Raw genomic sequence first — 12,096 nt, 5'->3', positions numbered from 1 at the left:
AAGTGACATGTTCTGCTCTGAGGAGGCACTCAAATCATTCAAGCGTGTGAGCCACTGTGCTCAAAATGTTGAAAGAATTTTCCCACTTTTGATTAAAACACCAGAAACTATTTTCTGGGATTTCAAGACGAGCCTTTTCTTCCGCGTAGTTGAGGGGGGTTTTGCCAAATGAGTCTCTAGTATGTATGTCCAAGACAGGTCTTGATTTAAGGAACTCTACAAGATCCTTAGTGAACGCACCATGAATTGCCCCATGATGCATAAATGTCCTCCCGTCAATATCTTGCGCTGTTGGATCCAAGCCACATTCGAACAGAAATTTGAGTATTTCATGGTCTGCTCCCCTGTGTTGCATGAGGAGATGGGCCAAATTTTCTCGACGTTTATTGACCCATAGCGTATCAGCACCCCTCTGAACAAGTAGAAAAAATATGTCTTTATCAAAACGAAAGTGAAACGAATTCACATATAGAAAAAGTGAGGAGCTTCCATCTGAGTCAGGTTTACCGGTATCGCAACCACGCTGGATCAGAAACTCAACCACGTCAATCCTGCAGAAAACGGACGAGACAACATGGTGTAACGGGCTCCTGCCGTGGCCATCTAGCGAATTCCAGACCCGCGAAAGTTCTCTATTGCGAGCCTCTGACATGAACTGCAAGACGCCTAGACGACCACAATCCAGTGCATAGTGAAACGAACTTAACCCGTCGATGTCCCTCGATAACAAGTCATGACCTTCATCCATAAGTTTGCGGACAACCTCTAGGTTCCCTGCTTTGCTGGCGAGATGGAGACACGTTTGAAGAGATCCGTTAACTTGTAAACTATCAGCTCCCTTTTCGATAAGTTTGCATAAGATAGACCATGCATAATCCTCATAAAAATTTATCACGTGTTGAGGGTAATCTCCATAAGTGTTGACAGTGTTAACATTGGTAATTTCGCTCTCGAGGAGCGTGTCAACAATTTGTATTCGAGCCTCATCGATGGTACGGTAGATATCAGAAGCCTCTTCACTCTCATGGTCCGTGATTAAGTCTCTTAAAAACTCGATGGCGTAATCACCAGTCCCCCATACATCACCCCATTTTCGACCCAGGAGGTGGCCCCTGATCGCAAGATGTAGTGCGGTATCGCCAGTACCAGAAACGGCATTTGGATCAGCCCCATGTTGGAGTAAGAAGGCAGTCGTTTTTGTGCACGCATTCAGAGCAGAGAAATGAAGTGCTGTAAGGTTGGTATCTAAATTTTCCTGGGCTCCCTTCTCCTCAGACCAGGCTGGAAGTATGCTCACTGTTGTTCTTCCAGGCCACGATTGTCTTTGAATCCTTGTTTTCATGTCGAAACCATTCTGAAGGAAAATTTGTGCAAGTCGAGTATCCCGGTTCCCAATTGCGTAAAGGAAAGGTGTCATATTATCTTTGTCATACACATATGGGCAAACCCCACTCTTAAGCAGGAAGTCGGCTATCCTGCAGGTATTGTCGTGACCTTGGTTGTGATTACCTTTTTTGCAGATAATGTGGAGGGCGTTTTGGTGTTCGTTATTTACTGCTTTCATGCACGCTCCGGATTCAACTAACAGCTTCATGGCTTCAAGTTGAGAATATCGTACGGCAATGAGCAGGGGGGTATGTCCGTATGTGTCCTCATCTTCCAGTTCGTCTTGAAGAAGGAATGAGATCAATGGGTTAATCCCCCAACGGGCTGCAACATGGATGGCAGGGATGTCGGTGCCCAAATCGCCCCAGGAGTCTTTCCTGAGGTAGTTGTAACTATCTAGCCACCATTTCCATGCCCCAAGTCGATTCTGAAAGAATTGCTCGTTCTCCGGTGGAACAACAAATTTTGTTTGCGCTAAGTTTGCGTGCTCTGCCCAGTGCAGTACTGAATAACCAAGGAATCCGTGTTTAGGCTTCAGTGTTGACCTATCCATGTTTGGCCGACAATTTTGAAGGATGATCTCAATGCATCGATATGAAAGAGCATAATTCGATCCGGTAGGACTAATCTCTTTCATCTCTGCTAACAGAAATTCTTGAACCGACCTATGTAATGTTCGCACATGGCCATTGTCGACAACAATCAACAAATGGCACAAATCAATAATCTCTTTCGTGAACTGGGCGCGATTACTGAGATCTTCGTCAAGATATAGTCGACATGCCTCAGCTAATTCCACTAGCGTCAATGGTCGCACTGCAAATGTAACAAACTCTAAAACCTTCTTAATCAGTGGATAATCATCTTGATCGTAGGTTGTCGTGGATGCAACTGTTGCATCAAGCAGACTTTGATATAGAGAATGTAATCCTCGTGGAAGAGCCTGTAGTAAACCGATAACCTTCCTTGACTGCACCAATTTTAATTCATTACAGGCAATCCCTACCCACAGGAAGGTTCCGTCAGCTTTCTCCTCGAGAATGCGAGATACATCCTGAGCAACGGACTCAGTGTACTTGTTTCTCTTTCCAAGTTCCTTCACTGTATCCTGGATCATAGATTTCAGATCGCCCTTGATCTCCTCGCATGCCCCTAGGTTCACAGATCTGAAGGTGGATAGATAGCCCTCAATGTCGGGATATGGGCGACTGGTGATCAAAATATGCAACTTGAATCGGACTGATCTGGCGCCTTGTCTGCAGAAAGATTGGTATATCTGATCAAGCAACATTATCTGTGACCCCGCTTCACATTCGTCCAAAGCATCGATAATGCAGTATATGTCAGGCCCATCAGTCGACGTTCCAATGTCCATCAAAATGGACCATAGTGCATCAAACGACGAAAAGAGGCCTTCTTTTCGAATGTCATATTTTGCCATGACCCTGTTCAAGAAAGGCCGATATTGTTTGACGATCTGATATATGAGACCCCTCAGTATGGATGTTGCCTCTCTCTGGTGTTCAGAGCTGGCTTCACAAAAAAAGAAAGATAGAACATGATTTCCGTCAGGAAAACAATCTGACAGTTCCTCGGCAAGTGCTATAGCCATTGTTGACTTGCCGATTCCAGGGTTGCCATACAGCCACAAAAGGCTGTCTTTCAGGCAGCCAATGCCTTTATCCTGCTGAAGCCAAGACTTGAAATCGTTTGACTCTAAAAACCAGCTACAGGTCCCAGGGGTGCGGCTTCCTTTTCTCCGCTTTAACGAGTTCATATCCTCCACAGGATCGGTAATGAACAGGTGTTCTAGACACGCCTTCTCCTTTTCAGTAGGCTCGAAAACTAAAAATTGATCGGTTAACGATAGTTCTATAACGTTACAACCAAATATTAATAGCTGCATACCTTGTTTTCGTGTCAGAATGCTCTCCGCCGGCGGGACAATTAATAGCAGTGTCTTAGCATAAGCAGCTGCGGCAAGAGATGCAAAACCCTGCCAGTCTTTCTGCTTATGGGAGTCACAGTAATCGGAGATCCCCCGTATGACCAGGCACGGAAGTTGATCCATGATCCCTGCCGCTTCCATCTCAAAACACAGTACAGGCAGACGTTTGGCAACAGAGTCTCGCACCTGAGCATCCTTTATGACTTGATTGCCTGACGCAATCACGCCATAATGAATATGCGGCTCATTACTCTCCCGTGGACCACGCGGCACTAGTTGGCTTTTATCACATGTTGAGCAGTCTGTATCGTCTTTCGGATGCTTATATATCGAGCGGAAGAGCCAGTCATCATCTGGGCGCGCAAAGGCTTCGATTGCCTGATGTTGATGTAAGATATCGCGTACTTTCCGCCCGATCCCTGTCTTAACTATGTACTCGGAGCGCATTTTGGATACAGCATTCAAGAGCAGCGTAGGTGGCTTATCGAGCGAACCTATGCGCTTGAAAGGGCTTCCCTGGAGTACCTTCCCATAATCGGTTTGGACCACACCGGAAAACGTTTCAGTAGGTTCACTGACAACCACATCACCAAGGCGAATATCGACTCTGTTGATGGGTATCCCCCCTCCGACTCCAACCATCAGCCCGAATTTAATGAAAGGAAATGTTTGTCTCATTTGAGCCACCAATGACGTGGCAGAAGTTGTTCCGTAGACACCAGATGGCAGACAAGCGATTACTACCTTATGTCCACTCATGCTCCCAAGGGTGTAGATATTGTTATCAGAGTCTGGTTGGGGCTGCCGGCTGTGAACGTTATCGAGGAGAAGCTCCGCAGCCTTCAGTTCGATCGGCAACGCGCATATCCATGCGACTGTGTACTCAGGGTACTCATGGAATAGCATGTTACTAAAAGACATCATATACCACGGTAGAGGAAACTATAGAATATCTATCATGTAAGGAACTTGTAGTACAGTCCTCGGGTAGGACAATCTCCTTAGAAAAGAAATAGCAGGACGAGTGACGCTTGATCAGGACGGAAGCGGGGGAGGGGTAGTCTGGGTCGCGAGGCTGACTGCACTAGCCAGATAACAGTCTTAACTAATGCCCAGTGTCTAGATATGTCATCACGGATCTAGCCGCATTAAGACTCATGGCCAAATTAACGCCGGCATCGATGCGTACGACAGCATCTCAGTTCGGGTAAGCCTTTTTATTGGGGACATTGTGAGCGGATAGAGAGACACCGCTAGATATAAAGTTAAAGGGCCATCGACATGAATCAAGCAAGATGATGCCCAAAGAGCAGCATATAATGTTGAGATCTTTGTAGATTATACAAAAGGAGATGTATTCTTGTTGGCCATGTCATCCTACCATGTATCAGGCGCGGCGCAAACCCTGTTTTAGAATATTTGGAAACCCCCCTCCCTCTATACCAAGACGCGTTCGTACACGGCAGGCTAAATGTACATTTAGGGCCGCTAGAAATGCATTTCAACTCTATCCAAAGATATTCGACTTACGACTTGGCATCCTTGTATAAGGATCTGAATGTCAGCTTAGCCACAATCAGGAAGAGTAGAATACTAGAGATAATAGTTTATATTTTCTACCAGGGCCATCATACTAGCATAGTCAAAGTAAGAAGAGATAGAGTAATGCCAGAACCTCCTGAGCCAGGGAGCTTCCCGGTACGGAGGAACGTTCTGGAGGAACGTTCCGGTTAGTTGGTATAGGATCAAGGGACCCTCCGGTAGGCATCCAGGAACCTTCCTGGATGCTCATGGAGCCTCTCTGCCTGAGGCTTTGCCTCAGGCAGTATATAGAGGCCCCAAATCCTCGCTCCTAGATAGCCTTTCCTCCCCATGGGAAATTCCTTAACTACGAGTCATAAACAAACTTGTCTGTTACTAAGCTCCTTTGTTAACTGTCACATAATTTCCCCATCGTCTTTTTCTTTTTCACTTAAAACAAACAGACTAAAGCCTTGTGATCAGTTTGAAGCCCTCCCGTGAACGCAACTACACGACAACGCCCTCTCCCCTTCGCACCTTTGAGCGCCAGGGCGACCCCGAGAACGACCCCCAGGGAAATTTACTCTCCTACGGGCACCATACCCCTTCCGTGGCCAACATGGTGCTAGGAAAATTTCAAACAAATGCCCTCCAAGGGCTGTGCACCGAAGAGCAACTCGACCTTCTCAATTCCATTGACACCCTTCGTTCCCAGGGTATCAGTCACTACATTTCTTTACCACAGATAATCGTCTGTGGAGATCAGTCGTCAGGAAAGAGCTCGGTATTAGAGGCAATCTCAGGTGTCTCATTTCCAGTGAAGAGCAGTTTATGTACAAGGTTTCCCACAGAGCTGGTACTCAGAAAGAGTGTTCAAGTAGGGGTACGTGTTTCAATCGTACCTCATCACTCTCGCAGTGATGTCGAACGAGATTCCCTTGGTAGTTTCTGTGAGCAGCTAGACGATTTTGAAGGACTCCCGGCTCTTATCGACAACGCGAAAGCGGCAATGGGAATAACAGCATATGGTAAAGCGTTTTCGAATGACCTCCTTCGAGTGGAGGTATCAGGCCCGGACCGTCCTCATTTAACTATCGTCGACCTTCCAGGTCTCATACACTCCGAAACTAAACAGCAATCAGCTTCTGACGTCCAGCTCGTGCAAGACGTTGTTCGGACCTATATGAATGAGCCGCGGAGTATCATCCTCGCTGTTATATCCGCTAAGAATGATTTTGCCAACCAAATCGTGCTGAAGCTGGCTCGGGATGCCGATGAATCTGGAAATCGAACATTGGGAGTCATCACCAAGCCAGATACGCTTGTTCCAGGGTCGGAGAGCGAGTCCATGTTTCTTTCACTGGCAAAAAACCAGGATGTCGAGTTTCGCCTGGGATGGCATGTCCTCAAAAACATGGATACTGAAAAGGGAGACTGGACACTGGCCGATAGAGACCAAGAAGAGATGCTATTTTTCTCCGCAGGCGCCTGGGAGGACCTTCCAAGGTCCCTAGTAGGTATCGATGGTCTTCGCTCACGACTAAGCAAAGTGCTTCTCGGACAAATTACCACAGAGCTGCCAAGTCTGATTGATGAAATCAGAGGGAAGGCCAACAGTTGCAGATCTGAGATTATGAAACTTGGGAAGCCTCGGACATCTCTCGACGAACAAAGGTCCTACCTCGTACAAATCAGCCAGTCGTTTCAGAGCTTGGTCAAAGCCGCTGTAGACGGCACTTATAATGACCCTTTCTTCGGACATGTGCACGCTGAGAATGGTTTGGAAAAGCGACTACGTGCGGTAGTTCAAAACCTTAATGAAGAATTTACCGAGCGTATTAGCCTCAGAGGTCATTACCGCCGGCTATGTGAGAAAGGGGTTACCAAGCAACAGCACAACGGCCAGATTCGCACAACACGGGCGGAATTTACCGCCTATATTGGGACTCTTCTAAGAAAAACTAGGGGCCGTGAGCTGCCGGGCACATTCAACCCTATGATTGTCCGTGACCTCTTTTTGGAACAATGTGGTCCCTGGGAAAAGCTCACCAGAAGTCATATCAAAAAAGTATGGTCATCCGCAAGAGATTTCATAGTCCTTGCTGTTCGCCACGTCGCAGATGAGGCCACTTTCACTGCGCTGGTCGATGAGATCATTTTTCCTATTTTTGATTCTGTCTTGCAGGACATGGAGCAAAAGACTTCTGAGTTACTGGCACCGCACAAGACGGGCCATCCAATCACGTACAACCATTATTTTACCGAGAATCTGCAAAAGATTCGTGCAGAGCGCCGTGAAGGCGAAATTGGTAGCATTATGAAGCGATTTTTTGGTGTAGCTGATCTTCACGAGCCCTACTTCACGGATAGGTCTATTGATCTCAACCAACTTCTGCAATCCCTTCTGCGGCAATCAGAACCAGATATGATCAACTTTGCTTCAGCAGAGGCGTTGGACTGTATGCTGGCGTACTACAAGGTTACTTTATATTTTCTCAATGATGCTTCTCTGCGTTTACTAATATGGTCCCAGGTTGCTTTAAAACGTTTTGTTGATGACATTGCAAATGAAGCTGTGGAATCGAAATTAATGCTGGCCTTGCTCGATATTTTCTCTCCAGTAGTTGTGGTTAACATGCACGGCAAAATGGTAACGCAGATCGCTGGCGAGTCTGAAGAAAATAGGTCTCTTCGCGACCAACTTGACAGGAAATTGCAGGTCCTTACTCGCGGATTTGAAACCTGCCAGCAGTTTGTGGGTGTTCGGGGTTATGGTATGGAATAAAACCCAAGTTAACCTTATTTAGCTAACATTAAAATCAGAAGCAAGGACCTTCGGTATCTCCGGTCAGCCCACAAGCACATTCCACGGTGTGGAAGTAGAACTCGAGGATGACATGCAATCTATCGCGGAATCTTCTAACCATTCTCAAGAGACAGAACACATATGTGCGCAGGCGGAGCCTATTGATGTTGATGAAAAGAAGTTAGTGTCAAAAACGGCAGAACCGAACTCTTCTAACGAATGTTCAGAAGCTATTGAGCCGCACGAATTGTCATTTTCAGTACTTTCGACCACTTCTACCCGGAAGGGCAAAAAAGGAAAGAATAAGAAAAGTGGCAACAAAACAAGCCGTCTGAAAACTGACTCAGTTGACTCACCGGTGTCATGAGTTCAGGAGCTGATTCAATGTCTCCCACGCTTGCGATTTAAAAGATGTTTCCAAATTGAAGTTATGCATTATTTCGTCAAACTTGTTTCCAATAGAAATTGACTTCTTTCGAGAGATTTAATCCGTCCGAGGGTCATATTTTGCAGAGGCCTGAGGCCACGATCCTCTTCAACACCTAAGCAATCAAGTATCTCTGTACTCTAGGCTACGTTTTAGAGTATCACTTCATTCATTTGCATTCTCATGGCTTAAGCCTCGTACCGCTCGGACCGATCAAACTCCGCCATTTATCTAAGCTAAACCACTTCAATATAGACCGCTGCTGGGTTGCCGAATGGGCAGACCAGCGATTAGTTCTACGCCAAGGTCGCTATATAGTTTAATTTATTGCACTGCGTAATCGTCACGCCTTCCACATCCTTCCTAAGACACTGCCTTACATTATAATTCGAGTTTGTATGTACTATCAGACCCTTTTATTACGTATAACAGAGTTGTGACAAACGGCTACGCAGGCGATAAAAAATCGCGAGAATGTAGGGCATGCATTCAACGAAGAAACTAAGCTAGGTTGTGAAGCTAGTCCCGATCGGGTAGTTAGGTCATAGGGTATCGCGAAGGAACGTCTTCGGAGGCAGGTACAGTCCGTGATAAGAGTTGCATTTTATGTATTTTACGTATTATTGTAATACAGCATTTTAAGAAAATATATATAAAATTTTAGCAGCCTATAAGATTTTACTTGATAGGCATATAATAGTGTCATAATCGAAAATGATGTAACATCTCCGTGTTTGTGTCACATTCAAGAAGCATTAGGTATCGCGGTTGCTTGCATGGCCCGCTGGCTTACTGATTACGTTACTGCAGTAGTTAACTAACAAGTGTACTTCATATTTACATAACCAACCAAAAACCCGCTTGTATTAATGTATATTTGAATGGTCTAAGCCCGGAAAATAAGCTAAACTGGTCGTAATCTATCTGAGCGGCAGGGTGGGCCCCTCTTGGCCCTGTAATTTTGCTTGATATGCTGGTATTCGTGGTGAGGGCCACCTGACGCCAATCATATTGGTTTCAGACAGGCCAGATCAGCTTAATGCTACCCTTAGAGATGGGTTGTGAATGCTGAAGCTAAGGCCAGGTGTATCCTCTATCCTATTCAACCTCGCAGGAGACCATTTAGTGCCTAGTTGTGACTCGTCCCGTATAAGAAGGGCAAGAACCCCGGATATTGCAGCTGCCCGCAGTATCGGCGAAAGCGCAGAGAATCCTCAAGAAAACGGGTATCTGACCATTAGTAGGTTTATCTGACCGCCTCGATCTCAACCTTATTCAATTGCTAACTGGAAAGTAGATTATGGGTAAAGCAAAGAAGACAAAGAAAAATTCCCGCAAGGACCAATACATTGCTAAGCCTGAGCATCACCATGGCATGCAGGGTCAAGGGAACCAAGCGCCAGAGGAATCAGAACAAGACGATCATGAAATGGAGTGGGATGAGCTAAAGCAGAATGACTCCGATTTCGCAAACACCGATGACGAAAGTTCGAAGCCACGAAAACGACGCCATCGAAAGCAAAGGGTCGACGCTTGGGCACAACCAATCATCCAGGATTTTGTGATAAGCAAAGGTCAGGAGATTAAGGATGCCTTACAGTCAATAGATCCCGACCTGTTAAAGGTCGAGAGCATCTTCAAAGACGCCAATAAGACAATCCAAAATGCCTATAGAGACCGTGGCATTTCTTCGAAGGATAAGCTTCTGCCGGAGAAGAGGTATCAGATTGAATATAGTTCGTGGTCCGCGTACGTCAAGTTCAACCTGGCCAAAAACGACCCGAAGAAGGGATGGGAAGCATTTGACCGGATGTGTCAAGCTATCCGTCTGATCAACCGTGAACATGGGCTGCCGGAGGATTGGAATTTCTCGCCAGACACTGCGACTAAAGAGTGTGGAGATCGACCGGCCGATATGGAAGAGGCTCCCGATGTTAGCGATGCAGATTCAGCTGTGTCGTACGACGAAGTCTCTGAGTCGGAGGAGTCGGATCTTGATGAACTCGGAGGAATTGACGGATTGGAGTCCAGGATGCGCAAGGAATATAGCGCTCTGTCACGCGGCAAGGTCCTATATTGGTGGCCTATCGGCACAGGAACCCAAATCTTCGTTCGATACGGTTCTAAAAAGAAACCAATCTATCGAGTCCGCGCGGGGTCGTCTGAGCCATATGACCCGCAGAGGGCCGAACTGGTCCTGTCTACCACCCGTGGGAATACCAAGGTACCGGGCGAAAAGAACGGGACCCCTCAAGAGGTATGGGCATACAGTCGCAATGACGTGGCCGATATCATCGGGGTTGGATGGAAAGTGGAGGATGACGACGAGGCGAATATAAATGCTCTGGCACTTATTCGGCCCCAGCGCTACGCAGTCTATCCTCACACCAGGGCCTTGGTGAGATGGAAAGATGATAATGTCACATTGGAGCGTCGCGGATTTATTCGACGGATCGCCAACGGCAACAGTTTCAATGGTGATCGGATGGTCTATCTGAAAGCCAAAGAGCTAGAGAACGCTTTTTGGGGGTATGATGTCGAGGAATACTGGGACCAGATCAGTTCCGACGACACCGATGATAGCTCGTCGAAAGAGACTCCAAGACGCCGAACCCGTACTCCCCAGCGGAGAAAACCTTTCGGCAGACACAGACGTGGCAGTCGGCCGGCAGACGTGGAACGAACGGACAGCGATACGGACTCTGAGTCGTCTGTATCAAGTCTCGACTATCCACGAAGACGTCACAGGAGGAAAGAATCCCAACCATCAAAGAGCACACCAGATGCGGAAATACGTTCCTTGAAGAAGAAGCTCGAGCAACTCAAGGTCCAACAGCGGAACAAGGACCGCAAGAAACAAAATCTCTCACGCAGTCGGCATAGTAAGAGAGCCCGCTAAGCTAATTGGATTTTGACGACAGTTTTTCGGTTTCATGCTTTATTGTTTCTATGATTTGATTGCTTGTATTGTATCGTGTTCTTGCTTTGTTGACCAGGAGACGTCTCGGATCATTGTAAACAATTATGAGAGCGAAGTGACGATAAGTGAGGTTTTAACAAGCATATATTCACTGGTTCACTGTTAAGCTGTAAAAAGTGTCAGACTATCGCTATCTTAAGGGCAGTTAAAAGATTAACGGCAACACTTTACTGCTTTGTGTTTGTGGCATGAGCTTTTTTGTTTTCTGTTTGAGTTTTCAATGTTTGTGTGTTTATTCATTATTTGCAAGTGTCCCTTATGTATGAAAGTCAATCGAAATTGTGTTCTAATCACCTGCCTAGCGTTAATAAAAGCGGTTTTGGAGAGCCTAAATGTTTGAATTTGTACATAGCAGAGATTTACATCCGCAAATAACCTTTAAAGATCGACTATTTCGCGCAAATCAATGTAGTCCATACAAGGGAACTCCGGTTGCTAAAATTTTTACGACTCATTTAATGTGTTTAGGTAATTTTTTTGGCATTATGATCGCAGTCCTCGATATCAGTTTGGATTTACAACATTAGCCTGTCTACTGTTGTATCGAGCTTTGCTTTTTGGTCTTATGCTAGTAGTGCACCCTCCCGGCGCTTCTGCACCACATTGCTTTATCGGGATAGTTCTTTTTAATCTCCTGTGAGGCGAGGATTTATGTATACTCCAGTACAACAGTCAGGGATATACTCTTTCCCATCCGATACTAGTTTGCCGCTCGTGCTCCTGCTGAACTATCCTCAACTTCCAAAATTTGTAAAACCCTGTTAGTCCTAGTGAGGTGATAGCAGATAGCCCAGTCGCAATAACCGTCAGAAGGGCCATAATCGACCAATTACTCCCCCTAGCTGTATAGATATTGATAAGGGTAGTGAGGAGCCCAGCACAGGCATTAAGACATGTCGGCCTTTCACAGTTAGTATGTCACACCGTACGTAAGGGAAGGGTCCTGCAACTTACAAAAAAAGTCGATTGGTAACCCATATGTAATTATATCTCCACCTATAAAGGAGAAGCAGCAGAGTAACTGCACC

At 46.1% G+C, this 12,096-nt stretch overlaps 2 protein-coding genes across 2 annotated transcripts; one reads left to right on the top strand and one right to left on the bottom strand.

Annotated features, from left to right (window-relative positions):
- Positions 1-34: 34 nt before the first annotated feature.
- Positions 35-4,258, bottom strand: KD926_008240 (Pfs, NACHT, and Ankyrin domain protein; the record flags this gene model as incomplete). The annotated part of the gene is made up of 2 exons (XM_053100942.1): positions 35-3,231; positions 3,295-4,258. The coding sequence occupies 2 exons, from the start codon at positions 4,256-4,258 to the stop codon at positions 35-37; spliced, it is 4,161 nt and encodes a 1,386-aa protein (XP_052955398.1).
- A 257-nt stretch (positions 4,259-4,515) lies between these two features.
- KD926_008239 (P-loop containing nucleoside triphosphate hydrolase protein) lies at positions 4,516-10,987 on the top strand (the record flags this gene model as incomplete). Its single annotated transcript, XM_053100941.1, has 4 exons — positions 4,516-4,541; positions 5,339-7,629; positions 7,679-7,827; positions 9,386-10,987. The coding sequence occupies 4 exons, from the start codon at positions 4,516-4,518 to the stop codon at positions 10,985-10,987; spliced, it is 4,068 nt and encodes a 1,355-aa protein (XP_052955397.1).
- Positions 10,988-12,096: the final 1,109 nt, after the last annotated feature.

The sequence above is a fragment of the Aspergillus affinis genome (assembly GCF_023601865.1).
Source record: "Aspergillus affinis strain CMG 70 chromosome Unknown NODE_52_length_214890_cov_85_929348, whole genome shotgun sequence".
In the NCBI taxonomy this organism is placed as follows: Eukaryota; Fungi; Ascomycota; class Eurotiomycetes; order Eurotiales; family Aspergillaceae; genus Aspergillus; species Aspergillus affinis.
This window is presented reverse-complemented; position numbering and strand designations above follow the sequence as displayed.